Source organism: Meleagris gallopavo, chromosome 19, assembly GCF_000146605.3.
Source record: "Meleagris gallopavo isolate NT-WF06-2002-E0010 breed Aviagen turkey brand Nicholas breeding stock chromosome 19, Turkey_5.1, whole genome shotgun sequence".
Taxonomy (NCBI): Eukaryota; Metazoa; Chordata; class Aves; order Galliformes; family Phasianidae; genus Meleagris; species Meleagris gallopavo.
In genome coordinates, this window is record NC_015029.2 from 6,735,369 (window position 1) to 6,755,794 (window position 20,426).

Below are 20,426 nucleotides of genomic sequence, written 5' to 3' on the forward strand. Positions count from 1 at the left end.
CCGGGTGTGCGGCCTGCGGGACGTCGCCCTGACTCACAGCCCGCCCGAGGGGCTCTGGCTGGGCTGAGGTTTGGCGAGCAGGAACGCACGGATCGACAAGTCAGAGCCCTTTCCCCGCGCAAATCGCTCGTTGTTTATTTGGCTGCTGTAGCTGGCCCGAAGCTGCTCTCGTTGCTGCGCTCTTTGGCTGTGATGAAGTTGCAAATGTTGTGCAAAAGCTCTCCCCCTCCAGCTGTTCCTGTAAATCCTCCCGCAGCAGTTCAATTCCCCCTCGACTGTCCCCCTCTGCAGTCGATCATCTCTCCTGTTTATTTAAACTTTGCATTCTTTGCTTCCGTTCCACGTGATGCCTCAGACCGAACATTTTAATCACCCTTGGGCCAGAGATTGCTCTGCGCTGCTGCTTGCAATCCCTCCAGCATGATCATCGGTCTGACCATCCGAGTGCTCATAATGCTCCCTCTGGGGCTTTGCTGGCCCTCCATCCTCCGAGAGGTAAGCCTGACCTCCAGAAAGCTCCGTTTCCAGGAAGCCTTTTTTATTTCTAGGAAAACGAAAAGAAAACACGACGTGTTCTAAGCCAAGATGTATCAGACCTCACTAATCAAGAAGATAAAGCTATTTCCTCTGGGTGGCCGTAGTGCAGCGTACGCTTAGTGCAAAATAAAACCATTAGACCTTGGCATCGATGCTTGTTAAATTGTTTGCTGACGTTCCTTCCAGGTTCGTTTCGGTTAAATAATAACCTCGTGTCCATTTGTTTTGCTTAAAAAACATAAAGCTATCCTTCTTTTGCAGAGATTTCTCAGAGCTTTGGATGCAGATGATGTTTTCTCTTATTTTGGAACCAGCTCAGTGTCTGATGGTATGCAGAGCTCTTTCCTTCTTGATTTTGGAACACATTTGTCAGTTTATTCCTAATCCTGTACATTTGATAACACTAAGAATGCTTATTAACTAACCCTGCTCTGACATGCATTTAGCGTTTCTGACTTGCATTGCTCAGTGAGGTAATCCATGTCTCAGTGTGTAAGCAATCAAAGAACTGGGCCAGCATTTAAAATCTGCTTAAGGAGCTATGACAAATCTTTTTCAGCTGTAGTCCTTATTTTCTGTATCTATTTTTCTACAAGATTAACAGATCTAAGTCATCCAAATGGGAAGATATGGACTAAGAATAGCTTTAAATACACTTGTTAATATTTTGAAATGCACAGGTGAACAGTCTAGGTCTGGATCATTCTGGATAGTTCAGCATAAAGGTATATTTTGAACTGTCACATTCTTAAAGCAAGGATGCTGTCAATTTGTGAGTTCACCTACTGCTGTTCCCAGCATCTCTGTTCAGTTTATGGTAATTCTCACTCAGTAATATTTAACGTCTGAGGAAGCAAATCTTTCTCAGCCTTTGCCAAATGAACTGTTCTCATTGACGAGGGAGAGAAGCACAGATCATCCAGGAGCCAGTTCCAGAGCTGTTTTCTGTTCCCAGTTTGAGTACCTCACTTTGGAACAGATGAAGAGACAGAAGTTCTTTGCCTATTGACAGAATGACCTCAAAAGGCCATAGCTGTCATTCAGAGAATATTTTTCCTAAGAAGACAGATCATTACATTTCTTTTCCATGTATCATTATTTTTCATAACTATTTCCCTTGTTCTTTTTGTTTGTTTGTTTGTTTCATGTCTTTCAGTACCTGAGTTTGTTGTTGCTCAGCTGAATTGCCCTTGTAAAGAAGAGCAGATTGGGCTGACATGTCGGATCCAACGCTGCTCCATTAAGGCCTGGGGAGAAGTGTATGCCTTCGAATTTCTAGAGGACCATACCCTTCTTTCCTCTTCCTTTGTGATCAGTCAAGTGGTGAACTCTTCCTTTAGCTTAATAAAGCGATTCTCAGGCAACTGCTTTGCAGGTGGAAATCTATTGGCACCTCCTGGGGCTGAGTGTAGAGTCACTTACTGTGAAGGGCAGCTGGTGAGTATGCACTGAACTTATTTTCTGCAAGCATTTACAGCCCTTGCAGGCTTGCAGCTTGAAACCCCAAACGTGTGAACCATCCATTTAATAAGTCTGAGCGTTGCAAAGAAGAAACAGGAAGGATATGGCACACGGTTCTCTGTTGTAGCAAATGTCTGCAATAACTCAGAGGTGGAATTTCATCTCCTCTAGCAAGGAGTCATTGTTACAGATGAAGAAAAGATTCATATCAGGCCTGTCAGAAGCAAAGATACTGCCCTGCTGAAGGATTTTGGCTTCTCCAGTCCCCACATTCTCTTCAGAAGTGCTGTAGTAGGGGCAAAAACAGCAAGAGGTAAGATGTATGGAGAGGAAGCTCTGGTGGTTCTGCTTTGCCAAACTGTCTTTTGGTAGTGAGGTTGTTTGAATGAGGAGAAAGAGAGGAAGGTTTGCATCTGCAAGTATATGATTATACTTGATGTATGTTACTCACCTTACTGAGTTGTAAATAGTGCACGTTTTCAATTAGGTGTTTGTTATTTTGATAATTAAAACTTGTTATCAAGAATGAAGACAGGTGAAAGAAACCATCTGAAGTGGGAAACTTAGGCAAGTAGCCACAGAAATGGTCTTCTAGCAGAACTATTTTAGTCTTTCAGGAAAAGAGAATGGACTTATAGAATCTTCTGTGCTGCCTGGCATTTTAAACTGTGTCCCTTTTTGTTGCTCAGCAGGGCACTTTGCTTCTCGCCTACAAAAGAGGGCTGATGGAACTGTCAAACATCTGGAGCTGATGGTTGTAGCAGGTCCTGATGTTTACATGTACCACCAAGAGGACACGGAGCGATATATTCTTGCCAACCTGAACATTGTGAGTGTAGCTTTCTGTTTGGACTGCTGTTCCAGTGTGAGATCTCCCACTGTTGCTAACAGATTCAGTTCTGTGAGTGTTCTTTCAGAGGTGTTTGTGGTTCTCAGAGGGCACTGCTTACTTGTAGGGAGTTCCTCCATGTCTCTTTGGGACTTTCCAGCAAGCTTACCCTTGTAGAAGGAGCTGCATGAGTAAAAGTGAATGTTAGAAGATCTTCATTCCATTACTGATCTAATTTCATATGTAGCATCAGGCGAAAGTTTATATATGTCACTTCCTGGTTTTGTGTTTGTCATTATAATTACCAGATGTGTTACCTTTGTAGTGAGTACACCCCTGTAAATGGGGAACAGGTATTGAGAGTCACTAAGGTGACTACATTATGGAATCCTTTCTATCACTTGACAGGGGGCAGAACTGCTGCGAGACGCCTCACTGGGGGCTCATTTCAGGGTTCATTTGATGCAAATGCTTGTTTTGAGAGAGCCAGAGGTAAGCAGGGAGGATTCTGCCCGAGTGCTGTCTGGGGTGGGTTGTTAAAACCTGTATGCAGTGTGCAAATGTGTGCTTTGACTGTAGGTGAATGTGAGCATCACAGCAAATATCACCTCCTCGCTGATCAGTGTTTGTGAGTGGAGCAAGAAGGTCAACCCCCAGAACGACTCTGATCCCCAGCATGCTGACATTGTCCTGTATGTGACCAGGTACTGTAGTTCCCCTATCCTGTCAGAGGCTGGAAGTGAAGCCACTGCTGTCCAGTCACCAGCACAGTGACACTCATTTGCACAGAGCCTTTGAAAATGGGTTGATTCTTCTGTTTGCAGCTGATTCTCCTGTCCTTAGTGTAGTTTGGCATTCATGGGACTCTACTCCTACCATCTTGCCCCAGTGAGTTCTGTATTTGCAGGAAAAATGCTAGCTAGCAGTACAAGTTAGGTCAGGAAGGTGGAAATAAGTTGTTTTTATATATCTAGTCCTGACTTTATTAGTTGCAGTGGTTATTTGCTTTTTCTTCTGGATGTGTCTCCCTTACTTTAGGTTTGACCTGGAGTTACCTGATGGGAACAAGGAGCTACGTGGAGTGACTCAGTTAGGTGGGGTCTGCTCCTCCTCCTGGAGCTGTGTCATTACCCAGGACACTGGCTTTGACTTGGGAGTCACCATAGCCCATGAGATTGGGCACAGGTCAGTAGGAAAACACCAGAGCAGCACAATGTGTTTTATTCAGGGGAAAACACTCCCTATTTTAAAGGATTTAGGAGAAAGAAAAAGATCTCTTGTCATAGCATTAACTTTCCTATAGATTATTTAAAACTCTTGTAACAATTTCCTTGCATTTCTGCAAGTTCTGGGACAATTATAAGCTTTTATGACAACTGTAGTAGGAAAGGCTCTGAAGAGGGAGCTTGGCCCTTGCTTAGATAGTTAGAGATAAGAGAGGTGCTGCAGGAACACAAAACCTCTGGGTTCCTTCTCAGAGCGCAGTGCTTTTTCTGTTACAGTCTTGGCATCCCCCATGATGGTGAGGGGAATCAGTGCAGCAGCAGTGGTTACATCATGGGTTCAGCAGGGAACCATAATAGCGTTGACCTCGTCTGGTCGCAGTGTAGCCGAGAAGAATTCCTGGCCTTTGTCAGGTAAGGGAATGGTGGAGTTTTGTGTGCATGTGTGGGAGCACCTCCTTGTGCTGCCAGCTTAGGAAAGAACAGGGAAGTACAAGGAATAAACCAAAACTTTCTTGGAAAATGAGGAACTGTGATGTACTCGTTTGTTTGTTTCTTATCACTTGAAGCTGTCGCTGAGGTTAAACCCAGTCTTTTATTCAAGTAGCTGGAAATTACTTTGGTTAGTGACTAACAGACCTGGGCTGTCTTGAACTCCTCAGACACTTTTTCAGCTTGGGAATGTTTTTTAAAACGTCAGAAAATCTAGGTTTATCCATACGGTGTGGGCTGCGAGCTGTCTGGTTGAACAAGCACGGATTTTTGTTTTAACTTCAGCAGTGGGGAACTGTGAGCATCTCCAGGCAGCTGCTGCAGCTATATCTATCACAGCCCACAGTAAGCATGTGTTGTCTGGGAAAGCAACAGCCAACTCCCAGAATGAAACTCAGCAGAAGTTTGCAAACATGTCATTGTCCTTACTATGCACAGCTGGGAAAGTGATATTTTTTATGTCTGTATCAGCACAGGCCAAACAAACTGCTTAAATGACCTGCCGGACATGGAAGGCAGCATCCCTGGATGGAAGCCTGGCTTGTACTATGGAGCAGATGAGCAATGTAAAATAGCCTTTGGGAGTGTTGCAACCGCGTGCACCTTTGCTGACAGCAATGTTGTAGGTAGAAAGTTTGTGTGTCTTGTTGGGGGCAGCTGGGAAATGTTCTGGAGCTAGCACTCAGGAGAAGAAGGCTGGGGACGTTATTATTATGAAGGGATTGAAGGTGCTTTTCTGGCACAGATCGTTTTGGCAAAGAGCAAACCTTAAAAGGTTTTTAAGATGCTTTTCTTCTCTCCATCATTGCTTTTGTCTACATAAGGCTCCTTTAAGTTTTACACAGTACCCAGAACCTTCTGTCCACACTGGGTTTGGTAGTGCTAGCACTGGCTGTGCTACTCAGGTGAGTTTTGGGTTCTGTCTTGGTGAACTCTTGTTTGCTGGATCTCTTCAGCTTCCCTGCAGTTGTGCAAGTCTACATGGCTGAGAAATGCAGCACGGCTCATAGCTGCCATCTGGACACGTTTTGTTAATGAGGAAGCACTAATTTGTGTGAAAATTTAACTGCTTTAATTGATCCTCTTTTAGCATTTCAGCTGGTATTGCTGGTCATTTGATGTACACAACATTTCACTAATAGCAGGAGAAATTAAGGAACCTGCTTGTGTTTTTGGATAACTGTGGGGTAACCGAACATCTGGGACATGTACTGAGCAGCTTTTGGGACTGCAGTGTTGATGAGTTACTCTTGACCTCCTTATTTCTCTTGTCACACCAGGATATGTGTAAAGCTCTCTCATGCCATGTACAACCAGGAGACAAATCCAGCTGTACCCGGCTTTTTGTTCCCCTCTTGGATGGTACTGAGTGTGGCATCAATAAGGTAAGGAGGCTGCTGATGCTTGAATAATCAAAAACGGATGTGGGTGCTGTGGATTTGCTTTCTCTCAGCCAAGAAGCTAAGGCCGTGAAGCTGGTACCAGCTGATCTTGGTGTTTCCACACTGTCTGTATCTCTGGAGTTGCTTTGCAGTCCTATAGTCTGATAACAGCTCTTCTCTAAGGCTTTGCTTTCTACTTGAAATGATGTATCTAGTTTTTTTTTTTTTTGTAACTCCAACCTCATGTTAGACTACAATTAAGAATGGGACTCTTGTGAAAAAGTGCCTCATTCATCTCTGTGACAGACAGGCCTGCCTAAAGACGGAGATTAATGTCATGCTTGTAGATGCCAGAGCTGCTGGGTTCACGAGGTGCTGCTGCCAATTTTGTGTATTCTTGGTCTTAGTGGTGCTCCAAGGGACAGTGCAGCTCTCTGAAAGAACTAAATCCCATGGCTGTAGTCCATGGGCAGTGGTCCAGCTGGAGCCCGTTGTCCTCCTGCTCCCGCAGCTGTGGAGGTGGAGTTCGGATAAGGCAGCGGTTCTGTAATAACCCCAGGTAAGAGGTGTGGACCTGCAATTTGCAAAGGCTTTTGGCCCTTTCAGAGCCAAGGACTCTGAGCTTTGCTTGGCATGAGCCTGCTGCTGCAGAAGAGTTTTTTCCTATCGCTTTCAGGCCTGCTTTTGGAGGGAAGGAGTGCCAGGGTGCCAGCCTTCAAGCAGAGATATGCAATACTCAGGTTTGGCAGCTGATTGCATCTTCTGAGCTGTTCTCTTAATGCTTTGAAAGCTGTGTGGATTGGGACTGTACTTCTTACAGCCAGTTGCTGTGGGAAGGAGAACTAAAATTTGGCATACTGCTTCCCTCTGTCTGATGTATTTGTTCCACTGTGCCTGAAGATAACAGTATTATTTAATTGCGTTGTTCACATGTAAGGAAGCATTTCTCTCTACACCTTTTTGGTAGAACAGGCACTGGGAAAATAGAGACTCATTTAATGGTAATCTTCTTTGGAGGGACATTTTTACATTGGCCCTATTTTCCTTATTCTTTTTTTTTAAATAAGCAGCAAAGAGCATCATCTGAATGAGATTCTTTGCATATCCTGCAGCCTCACTTTAAAGTGGTGCTCTTTATTTGTAGTCATTCTACTGTTTTACTTATCAGCCACTTCTTTCTGCCCCTAGCCAGTGGGTGAAATGCTGCTTAGGATTCTGTGCTTGGTGATTTTTCATTATCTATACAATTCTCTCTGGGATGTAGGCCTGTCCGATGACCCAGCTTGACTTTATGGCTGAACAGTGTGCAGCAACAAATTTAAAGCCACTATATCTCAATGTAGGAGTGCCATCCTTTTACACCTGGACTTCTGCTGTTGGCTTTGCCAAAGGTAAGAAAAGGCTGAGAAACCCTGATTTCTTTGTGGAGTAAAACAGTCATGAGCCTTACTGTATTTTTGAATCAAAAGGCCATTTCAATGATGCTTTTAGTTTCCAGGTGAAACTTAGCTACTCTCTTTGACAGATTCTTTTTAGCTTCTTCTTACTGTTTGATGGTTGTATGTCCTCCTGAGAGGGTAACAACTTGCTCCTCATGTCTGCCTCCCCCAGGGGACACGCAGTGCAAGCACATGTGCAAGGCAATTGAAGATAAATTCATGGTAAGCCGTGAGGACAGTTTCATAGATGGAACCAGATGTGAGCCTGATAACTCTGAAGGTGGGACTTTCCATCTGTGTGTAGCAGGGAGCTGCAGAGTAAGTAACTGAGGAATCCAGGTGGATTCTGATGTATTCTGTGCTAAAGGAATCAGTTGAGTAGGATCTCACACCGAGTCCTTTCCAAAATAAGAGAATTTTGTTATGAGATTACTGGATGTAGTTTTGTCACTGGATCCAGTGCTCTCTAGATAAAGTGCTTTACTAATTTCACAGTATTGTTCCCCCAGTGTGTGTATCTCAGTGCTGACCATGTTGTTTTGTGTGTTGTTTCTTCACATTCCTAAGGTCTACTTGTTCATTTCCCCCCCACTCCCCAGATTCTCCTGGTGTTAAGAATGCTTTGTTCATGTATTTCCAGCTAACGAACAGCAGAGGGCATAGGCATAATCTATTCTAATATCTGCTATTTCATTGGCAATAGTGATAAATATGTATGTTATGGCAGCATCCAAAGCCTCTAGCATAAATTCAGCAGTTGCACGTGTTTTGCTGCTAAGCCTGCTGAGATCCTCCTGCAGCATTGTGTGAATTTCTCTTGTTCATGGGAACGAGGATAAAATCTCTGCTCTGAGCTCTGTGGGATTGGGGGCCAGGCTGAAGCATGTGAGCTGGGTGTGGATTTGGGGTTTAGGTCACAGGAGAAATCTTTCTGGGCTGCTTCTTATGGGAAAGGAGTTGTCACACAATTAATGAAACTTTTTTGTGCTCTTAGCTAAGATTTTCCAATCCCTGGTTTTGTATGCTGCTGTACAAATGCAGACCTAGGTGTAAATGTAACTGTGCCCTAAATTCAAATTACAGATGAAAAAGAAAGTTTGAGAAATTCAGGTAATGTTGCTTTCATTTGCTTGCTTTCTTCTCAGAATTAGGCCAGTTTTGACAGACATTCCTTTTTGCTCAGGCATTCGGGTGTGATGGCCAAATGGACTCCAGGAAGGCAATGGACTCTTGCAAGGTCTGTGGGGGTGATAATACCACCTGCATGGAAGTGAGTGGATCTTACACAGAAGGAAAAGCTAAAGGTGTGTAGTCCTCAGCCTTAGTGCTACTTGTAGGATATGCAGAGCATATTAGCTGTTCTGAAATTTCTTTGTGGCCTCCCTTTCTGTTTTGCTTGCTCTTATTTTATGGAGTTTGGGTAGCCAACAGAGAAGGCAGCTGAGGTCTGTAACAGGGATGTAGCTGCTGTGGGGGCATGGTGACTTCTTTTCACAGTTCTTCTCTGGATAGGGACAAGAAATGTAGCCATTTGGAAGTCCTGCATGTTTATGGGATCTGAGAGCTCTATCAGATGCTGCCTGAGAGCATAAACATCCATTAGAGAACTGGTTTGGCTCTTTTAGTATCACACAGACATATCAGCATATAAGCATAGGAAGAACAAAAGACAGATGACAACGGAACAGAAAATTCAGTTGTTATGTTGGCTCTTTCCATCGTTACTGTTGTGTTCAAGCTGGTAGAGCTAAGATCTGTGTGAATTTAAGCCTGCTGACCTTTGATGCTGTATCTTTATTTAATGAATATTGCCAGATAACTCCTGCCTGCAATGAGTCCTGTTGCTGCCTACAAGGCTTGTCCTCCAAGAAATATTTTGCTAATAAGCCAAAGCTGGATTGATCTGTAATCCTCTGCCTTTGTCAGACAGGTAGAGGAGGGGATCATGACCATATGTTCTTTGTTTCCACCTTTTCAGAGTATGTTACATTTTTGTCCCTGCCTTACAATGCCACCTTAGTCCGTGTCACCAATCAGAGACCGCTCTTCGCACATTTGGGTGAGTTGAATGAAAAGGAGAGGTGGGGGTACAGGCAAAGCTCAAACAAGTTTGTGAAAACAGGCAGACAGGATCTGTGAGGGAAGTTATGGGTTATGCAGTTTGTTTGTTTGTGGGATGCTCTCTTTTGAGATACCTGATTTAAATCAAACTGGTTTCTAGCAAATGAGCAATCTGTGGCTGCCAGCACTGAGGGATTCTGTCTGCACCATATCAACCTCACTGCAACTTTTGTTCTTCTAGCTGTGAAGGTAAAAGGTGAATACGTGGTTGCTGGAAAGGGAAAAATCTCATTGAATGTCACCTATCCCTCAGTTCTGGAGGACAGACAGATCGAATACAGAGTGTTTCTCACCAAGGACAACCTGCCACGCCTGGAGGAAATCCGTATGGATGGGCCAACACAAGAAGAAATTGAAATACAGGTAAATAAACAGCAGAGTTGGAAAGGGGCTGGTCAGAACTGACCATACTGAGTCTGTGTGGCTCTGTTGAGTGCAGTCAACAGAGATGCAGTGGTCTTTGTGCCTGAGACTGCTGGAGTTGGAGTTCAGTAAGAGCAATGGTCATCTTCTTGGGTAATGCTGAGGGTGTGCTTCCTGCAGGCTTTCTGCAGGTCTAGGCCATGGGTATGTGTGAGAAAAGGCATGCAAGTCAGACCTGTTGCTTGGCTTAATCTTTTTTTTTCACTGCCTAGTGCACAGAATTCACTCTTACTGTACCTTGGAAGAACTGGTTGTTGTAGCATTGAGGCTCAGGATTGGATAAGAATGAAAGACTATCTTCTCTCATGTCTCTCCTGAGAAATGATTGTGAGTTGATTTGTGTATCGACCACCACCTTTTCTTTCATCAGGTTTATAGAAGGTATGCAAAAGAATATGGTGATGCCACCAACCCGGACATCACCTTCAGCTACTTTGTGCCAAAAGAGAATCTGACATACAGGTGGATTCCTCAGCAGGGGCCGTGTTCAGTGACCTGTGGAGGAGGTGAGGCAGGAGTATTTACTTCTTATGAAGGTCTGGATAGGCTTTTAATTTGGCTGGCTGATAATCATCCAGTTCTTCAGAAATGAATGTGACTTATCAGTGTTAGATACTTACTTAGAAGTTATTAAATGGCTGAAATTAAATGTAAAGCAAATTACTGACAGTGAACTAGAGCTGCCAGTGCTAAAGTGAGTTGAGGAAAAGAGTAGTACAGGATTTGAATTAAATTAGCAGATTGGCAAATGAGTTGAAACCAAATGGTATTGAAAATGTTTGATTCAGAAGAGGATTTTTAGATTGGTTTTGGCCTACCTTCTGGTTTTAAAACTAAATAATCCTCTCAGACTTTTCAAAGTTACTGAAGACTGTAATTTGGAGTTGGTTGAACATCAAACATTTGAGACCACAGTGGTACTGGTGTCTAGTTAAAACCTCAGAGCTAATTATACAGCTTCCTTCTTAGAATTCTACTCCTGTGTCATGGTCAATCCTTTCTGTCTCCCCGTAGAAATCATAACGCAGATTGTAACAGAACACTCTGGTAGGCAGTTTGACATCCTGTTTACCACACACTGCAGGTGACACTGGCAAGTTTCTCAAGATATTTAAGACAAGAATTTAGTAAATACATTAATGACCACTTAGGGAAGTCATACTTTAGGACTAATTATGCCTGGACTGTATCTCGCAGTAGGTGAATGATTGCTGAATTAGAGAACTCAAAATGCTGTAATGTGTAAAGCCCTCCCAGCTAATGTAGTAACGAACAGAAAAATGAGAAAGCTGAGACTTTAAGGAGCAGAAAACATTGAGAAACCAAGAGAAAAATTGTGTCTTGAGAGCTGAAAGCTGAATTCAGGCCCTCCTCATCAATAAACATTAGAATCGTAGAATCACCAAGGTTGGAAAAGACCTCTGAGATCATCCAGTCCAACCGTCCACCTATCACCAATATTTTTCACATCATTTGAAAACCAGGAGGGTAGTGAGAAGATAACGTTGCTGTCTGATTCCTGACATTTTCTACACAGAGTCATGCTCTTTGGGATGCAGGAATGCCTTGTGGGTAGCTCAGTCACTGCAATGGAGACTCTGCAGTTTATCTATTGAGCTTTGTACTGTAATGTCTTTCCACAAATCTGGGACAAGTTTATTTTAATTGAGCATCTTTTTATGTTTAGTACTGTTAAAAATCTTGTTTATGGGAGTAGATTATGAATATTCTATGATTTGCATGCCACAGGCACTGAAAGTCTGCAGTTTCTCTCTGACTATCCTTCGTCTGGTTTTGGATATTGATGATCACACACGGGCTGTGTGATGATACGACATGATTAGTTCTACAGAAAGTCCAATGGTTGACTGCTAGGGCTTCTTTTCAGCAACCTTTCCTTCATCAATCAGACATTAAGATCATTAGAAGTAATTGGATCAAATTATGATTGATAACCTTGTTCTTGCAAACAGCCACTGTAAGCAATCTTTCTATTTTGATAGTGGATTATCCATCAAACTTCTCACCTTCTGGGATGGTTGTCTTAGAAATTCACTTGAAGATTCTTGAGGAAAATTACATCAGAAATATGAGTTGTATAGGAAGTCTACTTCCCAAATGTACAATTTCTTTTTCTTACATAGATAATTTGGTTAAAGTGAAATTACAGAATCTTCCTAGAATAGAGGTAAACTGTTTATAAATTTCCTTCCTTTTACTTTCACATCCAAGGTACACGACTGGTGAACCACGTGTGCTTTGATCAGACGAAGAATGAAATAACAGAAAATCAGCTGTGTCTGGAACTCCTACAACCCCTTCCAGGGTATGAACCCTGTGCTGTGGAACCATGCCCATACAGGTCAGTGCTCCTGAAAGCTAAGCTGAATTCTCACTGTGCAAAGACTTAAATGTCCAGCAGCCATCCTCTGTCAGATCCAGAATAGGCTCTTGAAGTAGAGAAGCTGAATACTTTGGCCCTTTTCTGCAACAAATGTCACAAGTAATAAACCTCTATGATTCAGATGAGAAATAAGGTGATATAATTACTTCCCATTTAGGTGGAAGATATCTCAGACAGATGAATGTTCTGCTGTCTGTGGAAGCGGTGTTGCCCAGCAGAAGTTGACCTGTGTTCAGTTTCATAATGGATCAGAGACTGTTGTGGATGACAGCTTATGTTCTGCACAAGAAAAACCACTCTCTGTTGTGCCGTGTGTGGTTAATGTCTGCCCTTTGGGATGGGACAAAGTGAGTTCATTAGCTTGGCATTCAGGTGGCCCTTTGCACTTGTGATCCACACGAGGCTATCAGTTAGAAGGAACCACTTTATTAGTGGAGTCTGGGAGGGTGGTTTACACAGAGGAAATTTGTCCAATTAAAGGTTAATTTTGTGACTCTAGAGAGCTCAGTACCTCTTAATTTATGCTGCTAGATTCCGCAGTTATTAGCAGTGGTTTGTTTATGGCAGCTGTGGACTATATTCCTTTTTGTTTCTCCTCAGACACCAAAAAAAAAAAAAGTCAGAAACTCAGATAATCTTTGTTGCACTGATAAATATATCACTATGAAACAGAGAGGTTCTGGTAGGGGAGGGAAGATTGCCAACAGGGAAGAGGGCTTCTCAGCAGTGGATCACAGATCCAAATCCATTCTGGAGAACCACTGCCAGGTTTACACTTACGGAGGGGAAGAGACTGCTTTAGGCATCTCTCTTCAGTCTCAGATATCTGTATTCAGCCTCAAGTAGTGTGAATTAGATTGGCTTTGGGCTGTTGGGTGTCTTTAGCTATTCTTGGTGTTTAAACTTATATGGTCTGCAAAAATAGAAAAAGTGCTTAAATGTGCCTCTGAATATATTGTGGATTTGATCTGGAGGTATCCCCTGCCTTCACTAGATCAGAACCTCTGGGAAAACAGGTGTCAGTGTCAGCCTGGTTCTTTTTGCTCTGTTCTGAGGAGGAAGACGTGGATTTGCTTCAGCCTGCAGAGTCACCTGGACATATCCAACTGGAAAATCAGAGTGTTTATGTCTGGAGCCCTCTAGCTGGAGAGTGTTCAGTGTCCTGTGGTAGAGGTGAGATCCTTCAGTGATGCAAGAAAATGTTACCTGGGTGTACATGAGCTCAGAACCTAAGAACCCCAGGGAGCTGATTATTTCCTCTCTACAGATCAATGTGCATGTGGAGCTGTGATCAAAATTTGTTTTGTATCTCAAATAGAGACAAGGAGGCCTGGCTTCAAACGGGAAATGGGTGGCTTCTGCTGTCTGCCAGAGTTGGGAAAATGGGTGGAATGAGTATGCCTGGACAGTTCTCTTGTCTCACAGACAAAGATATGAGTGACACTACTTTTGTCACTATGTGCTTATTTTCAAACCTTGCATGTATGCCATGTGGTAGTGTTTTTTCTTTTTCCCTTTTTCTAGGTAAGACTCAGATACAGTATGCATGCGTGGCTTTTGACACCAAAGAAAAAACCCAAGAAGAAAACTGTCATCCAGTAGCAAAGCCGGAGAGCAGGTTGGAAGACTGCAATCTCAGTCCCTGCCCACCGAGGTAAAGCAGTTACCAGGAGACAGTGAACCAGTGAGAGGTTTTTCCTTCTTCTGTGTACGCCCAGTGACGTGGCTTGAGCTACTCTGGGGATGTTGTTTTCTTCTTCTCTGCTTTGAAAGCAAGAGATTGCCCTGGCCAGACAGCTCCAAAAGCAATAGCAGTGATCCGTTCTTATCAAACTCAGTGTTTTCTGGATTGGAAAATTCTCAATAAGAACTAAGAGAAGGCTTTGGAGTTTGAGTCCATGGCAAACCTGAAAACTTCTTGGTCCTTTCTTACTCTGAGAAAGTGGGAACAAATCTGTAACTGCAAAATGTGGTGGCATATGTGCCAGCTACAATAAAGTAGCTAATATTAAACACTCTAAGAATCTGGGATAGCTGCTCTGAGAACTAAAGGAAATTGATTGCACTTTTCTTAGGAACTGCAGCAATGCAGACTGTAATCAGCGAGGTGACTGGTATCTCTCAAATATTAGCAAGTGTGTATGTGTGCATTAACAGAATTCCAGGTGTTCTTTGATAGAATTGGATTCAAATTCCAGGGAAGATGGGTGAAAGTTGGAGACACTCACTGGTGGCTGTGCTGTTCCCAGGTGGCATTACAAAATGGGCTCATGCAGTGTAAGCTGTGGAGGAGGCGTGATGCAGAAGGTCCTCTACTGTGCAAGGGAAACCAGAGAGAAGGAAGAAGAGATTGTGGCAGACAGTCAGTGTGATGGTTTGCCTCGTCCAGAGGAGCAGGAACTGTGTAACTTGGAGCCATGCCCCCCAAGGTCTAAATGGTCATATGGGCCACATGAGCAATTGTCTGTAAATGTGTGTGGTGTGATCTAGGCTATGGCTTAGGATTCTAAAAGGGGGACTGGAAAGCTACTGGTATCTGAGTTTTATATTTTTTTTGCATGCTACGGGGTGCCACTCCCAGGATGAACTAACCCTAAGTTGGTTTCTGATTTGGCCATTCAGAGTGGTGTGCATTTTGGAGGGAGATATGATTATTTTTGCTGTTAAGCCTGTGTATGTCATCCTGAGGGAAACTGTAATGGACATGCAGTAAGACTCAATTTGGAGTCTGTGTGTTCCCTGTAAAATATGAATGCCCTTCCTTTGGACCCAACACCAAACCTATTCCAGAATGCCTAACCTTGTTTCAGAGGCTGCCTTGTAAGTACTTAGGCAGCAAAATGGGTGAGGTGGGTGGGTGAAGAAAGCTGCTGAGAAGCAGAAAGGAGAGAAGGACGAGGGAGTTGCATTACATTCTCTATGGTGAGAAACAGTAGAGGGTAGGGTTTCATCCTTAACTTGATTTTTCTCCTCCTTGTCCTTTTTCAGATGGAAGGTAACCCCAGGTGGCCCCTGTTCCTCCAGCTGTGGGCTTGGCTTATCTGTTCAGCTGGTCACCTGTGTGCAGATTCATCAAGGCAAAGAGATTTTGCTGGAGCAGCATTCATGTCCTGTGGAGGAGAAGCCCCTTACCACCATTCCCTGTGTCATCCGGATGTGTTCTTATGAATGGAGCTTCAGTGAATGGACAGAGGTAAAACGTTTTTCCAGCTGTATAGTAATGACCTTGGGCATGTTTTCTTCTCAAATGCAGATCTTCTTGGATTTTTTGGGGGGAGCAGTCCTGCAGTTCAAAGTTATAGTTTAGAGGGTCCCTTGGGAGGTGGGCCAGCTTCATTATTTCCATCTTACAGATGATGAAACTAAAGAACTGAAAAGTCAAGCGGTAGAACAGCATCAGTGAACGAAAGATCAGAATTCTGGATCATTTTTGAGCAAGCCAATGTTATTTATTTCTGAATACTAACTGAAATGCACGCATGAAGACCTATGGATTTCTTATTCTGCAGTGTTCAACCTCATGTGGAAATGGTGTTCAGACACGGCACGATTTCTGCCTCAACCGGCTAACTCATAAGCACGTGAGCCCCATCTTCTGCAGGCACTTCCCCAAGGCCATCGTGCTGCGTGGCTGCTCTGCAGGGCCCTGTCCTGAGCAGGGGGTGAGCACCAGGCTGCATGCAACAGAACTGCAGGCAGTGACACCAGCCATGCATCTGATGACTACTGCAAATGCTGAAGGGGCAAGATACAAAGGCCTGATTCTTCCTTCATCTGCTCTGCCAGCTGTCCCTCAGGAACGGATGAAGGAGACCAGTGAAGGTGAGGAGAAAACTACCAAAAGGTACAGATGGGTGTTAACTGTGTGTGATGGTTCTCCAGAGACCCTGTGGGCATACAGAGACAGGAGCGCAGAAGGGAATGCTTAGAGGGGGCAGCATGCCGTGAACTCTCCATGCTGTCTAAGCCAGGAACAATGACAGCCTTCCGTTGGCTTCCCAAGGCTCTTCTGACTTGGGACTCTTTGGGCAGCAGACTCCTCCTGTGCCTTACTCAGAAGATGGACATACTTGATGCTCGTCTGTTCACAGTGCCATGAGAGGAATGAGTGCAGTGTTTTAACAACTGGATGTGTTTCTCATCTGTCTCTGTTGCACAGGCATCTGTGGAAAGCTCTTTCTAAATACCAGTGGGGTCATCAACATGACAGGTGTAGGGAGCAGTGACTGCACTGTTGCTATTGGACGTCCTCTAGGAGAGGAGATCACAATCAATGTTCTGGAGAGCTCCCTCAACTGCAGCGCAGGTACTGCCCAGGGCTAAGTGGGAACTAATGTGCACCTCATTTTCCTGCATGTTTTTGGTGCCCTGAGTAGTTCTTGCTATCTTGGATGGAGCCTGCATTATCTCTGAAACCATTTTACAAGTTTTTCAGTTTCACAAAGTCTTTGCCAGATAAGATTAACCTAAAATGCTCTTTCCTCTCCATGTATGATGATTTCCTATTTGATTTGTTGGTAGATATGGGATTAAAGTACCTTATGGGGTTAAAGAAGCTTCCTACTTTGGGCTGTTATAAACTCTGCAACGTACCCTCTTGTTGGAATCAGTACAGATAGATTAGTTAACTGTTTCATGAGATAGGGACAAGACACAGAAAGTATTTGATTTGACCCGTGTAATATGGGAGGCTGAACTGCATTCAGACCCGTCTCACTTAAAGTAGAAGTGTTTCTAGTCCCTGTGCTCATCCATTCCAGGTGAGGTTCTGCTGCTTTCCGGACGAATGATGTGGCGGATGGGCTGCAGGAAGCTTACTTTGTCTCTGATAAATTCCAGAACAAATACCTTGATTGTGAAACAGCGTGTTCTGCTGCCAGAAAATGGGGTCGTTCTTCAGTACAACAGCAGAAATGCAACCAAAAAATATTACCAAGGTACTTCACTGGAAGCTTCACTACTGCTTTAGATTTAAGGGACCCGTGACAAGATCTGCAGAGTTCCACAGGTTGTGTCTGTCTATGGAAGTCTGTCGAAGCCTTGCTCCATTTCTAAGAGCTAATAAGCTCCTCTTCAAGGAATGTTGGAATGGATATTGTTTGTGGACTACCTTTCTGTTTTAAAGGCAAGCTCCCTGCAGGTGTTTGCTGATGCTTGGAGGTTCCCAGATGAAAATCCTTAGAGAATGTTTTCCGTCTGCATTTAATTTAAACATCTTTTTCCTGGAGATACTGGACACTTCCACTAAATCATTTTCTCTTCTGCTCCCTCTCAGAATGTGACAAGCAGCTGTTTGGTCCCCATGGTGAAATAGTGAATCCTACTCAATCACCTGGTCAAAAACAAGAAGTGGTGTGTCGGACCTTCATCAATGTGGCTCCTCAGCATCACATAGCTATCCGAGGCCTGTATGTTGACCAGAGCCACGAGAGCAACCAAACGAACTTTAATTACATCCTGGTGAGTTGGAAACTTAGAGGAGGTGGTTTAGATGGGTGAGGACCCAACTGCTCATTAGAGATTTCCATCTAGGTGCCGAGTTCAAAGCCCAGGAGGGTCAGACTGTTGTGTAAATGTAGATGTGAGTGAGCAATATTGAATTCTACCATATTTTGCTCTAACATTTGAATAGGGCAGCTTTTCCCCTGGGTAACCAATTGGCAAGACCCCAGCGTTTTGTGGATACTTGAGATGTAGGCTGCTGTGATGTAATGGCTTGGTCTTTCTTCATGCAGATCCGTGATGTAAGCACCATGAAGACAATGGTGTTTCGTGGGAAACAGCAATTCTTCTGGCAATCAACAGGAAGCCAAGCTGAAATTGAATTTCATGAAAACGTTAAGGATCACCAAACCAGTTTCTGGGCTGAATATCATGCTGCTGAACCCAAATAAAATGGATCAGGGCCACTCCACTGAGAAAGACTGTGCTCCAGTTAACCACTGCTGCCTGTTCACTGCTTGATGTCACACACGTCATTTAACCTTTTTACAGCTATTTCTCCACTACTAAGAGCAGTTTACTGACTTCACTGGGATCTCCGTTAATACTTAGAAAATTTATGCAAAAGCATGTAACCACCAAATCGTTCACAAATAGTTCTAATGTAGGTTTTCTATGTTAATTGGTATTAATGCATTTCACTTGTCTGCAGTTAGTGACTTGGACACTGAAGTCTCAATGTCTATATGATGTGACTTTTTAGGACAATCATTTCGTTTCTCAGTGAGTTAGAAACCTCTCTATACCACAAGTAGTTATGATGATGATTTTACAGTGAAGTTTACTCTCCTGCAGTGTAAATGCCCATTGAAAATGAAGCCCATTGAAAATGAAGCCCATTGAAATTCTGGAAGATGAAAAAGAAGGCAAAGATGTGGAAGAAGATTAATCCTCCTGAGTCCTAGGAGCTTGAGAAATGTATTAGGGCAAGACGTTTTCTTTGCCCAGAAGGGTAGTGCAACACTAGGGAAAGTCACCTAAAATGCTGATGGAATCTCCATCATGGAGTATTTTCAGGACTCTGCTAACCAGTGGGCCTGCTTAACTAGACCAGTTGGTCTGGTAAGGTACTGGTGACAATCGGCTTTGCATGGGAGGAGTAAATGACATCCAGGGGTCCCTCCCCAGCCACCACATCTATGATTCTGCTTTTACAGATCTAACAGTGGTGCTAGCATTTCTTTTCTGTGGGAAAATGAAATAATCCTGTCTCTTAGTGATGGGTTTGATACCTAGAGATATTTTTTCGGATAATAACAGTAGCTGTGCTAATAATCTACTTGTATCTGCATCTCACAGGAACTGTGTCAAGAGAGGCTGTTGAAACTGTGTGATACAAGTTGTAGCAGGAGGATGTGCTTTAGAGCAGCAACAAATATTCACTCAAGATTGACTTAAATATATATTTAAAGTTTTTTTTTATTTAATGTTTTTAACTTTTTCAACAGTTCTCTATTTTGGTACCAATCTATCATCCTCATCAACATCCCAATATCCTACAAAAGAGTTTTTTTCCAAACCTGGAGCCTGGCTGGACATACCTGCCTCTAAACTTCATGATAGATGCAATAAATGGTTCTGCTTGGGCAGTTTTCATGCTACCTCTGCTTTCTTTCTCTTGAATTCTCTGATGTCTTTTTACAACCACAAAATCTTATTTTCTTCTGTCTTCTTAGTGATTATTTTTGCTAGTTTTGCCTGGATTTGTTTGTTTGGTTTTTTTTGTTTGTTTGCCAGCCTTCAGATTTACGTTCCATTCCTGGAAGAGCTTGAAAGTGGATTCTTTAAGCAAGATCCTTGAGGAGCTGAATATATCAGCTGTTTCACTGCAATGTGTGGGTGATACAGACAGTGGGCCTTTATTTCCTACCTAACCAGAGATGTAACAGTAACAGAAAGAAATAAATCCTTTTGTTAATTCTTTTTTTGTAACCTTTTAGCAGATGGGATCTGTCTTCCCCCTCTGCTCTGGATCCCAAGCCTCATTACTATTTATTGTTCCAGATCAACTATGCAGAGTTTCTGATTCTGCAGAGATGGGCTCCGATTACTGGCTGTGTGCTCCATGTTAATTTGCAAAATGTGCAGCTGTTGCCTTGATAATTTAAGAGAATTAATGCTGTCTCACTGTACCAGCTGTTTGGATACCAGCACGTTGCCAACTGGGACATTTCTGATATGCAAAGTCCTACTTCAGCTCCCAGTTTCTAGGGCAAAAACCCAATTCCATTCAGATTAAGGGGAGTGGTTCTCTCTTTCCTTGAGGGCGCAATTTCTGTAACAATATTCACATTAAATTCATGTTAGTTCAAAAAATCCTATTTCTCTTTGCTTGTAGCACAGACATGGATAACATCTTCTAGTGGTTAGAAAGGGGAAGCAGGACTTGGAGCTGACTTCTGCTACTGGCTTTACTGTGTGACATCTGACAAATCACTTCACTTTCTCCCAAAGCAAAAGCTCGATCCTCAGAGAGGTGGAAGGGAGTGAGGATGGGGGTAAGAGCAGAGCACAGACTGCTGTGTGCTCACATTGGCCGTACAGCTGAGGCATGGTGCAACAGACACGGGCAACTTTCAGAAATGAGGCACCTTCACCACCTCCTTCTGTGAT

The 20,426-nt window shown here is 43.4% G+C and overlaps 1 protein-coding gene across 4 annotated transcripts; it reads left to right on the forward strand.

Annotated features, from left to right (window-relative positions):
* The first annotated feature begins 22 nt into the window (after positions 1–22).
* On the forward strand, positions 23–19,735 carry ADAMTS13 (ADAM metallopeptidase with thrombospondin type 1 motif 13). Of its 4 annotated transcripts, none has more exons than XM_010720964.3 (30): positions 27–495; positions 799–865; positions 1,694–1,974; positions 2,170–2,311; positions 2,688–2,827; positions 3,236–3,319; positions 3,407–3,531; positions 3,866–4,012; positions 4,330–4,464; positions 5,014–5,164; positions 5,823–5,927; positions 6,332–6,483; positions 6,601–6,664; positions 7,189–7,315; positions 7,536–7,681; positions 8,547–8,667; positions 9,342–9,422; positions 9,666–9,847; positions 10,278–10,413; positions 12,140–12,269; positions 12,469–12,658; positions 13,367–13,484; positions 13,836–13,965; positions 14,561–14,740; positions 15,300–15,504; positions 15,821–16,133; positions 16,471–16,617; positions 17,072–17,248; positions 17,587–17,771; positions 18,047–19,735. In XM_010720964.3, exons 1-30 carry the CDS (start codon positions 421–423, stop codon positions 18,203–18,205), a joined length of 4,395 nt encoding a protein of 1,464 aa, XP_010719266.1. In that variant the 5' UTR covers positions 27–420; the 3' UTR covers positions 18,206–19,735. The 4 variants fall into 4 exon arrangements, with proteins under 4 accessions (XP_010719270.1, XP_010719268.1, XP_010719266.1 ...); XM_010720965.3 differs by having other exon boundaries at positions 2,691–2,827; XM_010720966.3 differs by lacking the exon at positions 14,561–14,740 and having other exon boundaries at positions 26–495.
* Positions 19,736–20,426: the final 691 nt, after the last annotated feature.

Coding starts and splice junctions, on each gene's coding strand:
- ADAMTS13 (XM_010720964.3), top strand. CDS start 421: ATGATCATCGGTCTGACCATCCGAGTGCTCATAATGCTCCCTCTGGGG. Junction 3,532..3,865: donor ATTGTCCTGTATGTGACCAG/GTACTGTAGTTC, acceptor CCCTTACTTTAG/GTTTGACCTGGAGTTACCTG. Junction 17,249..17,586: donor AACCAAAAAATATTACCAAG/GTACTTCACTGG, acceptor GCTCCCTCTCAG/AATGTGACAAGCAGCTGTTT.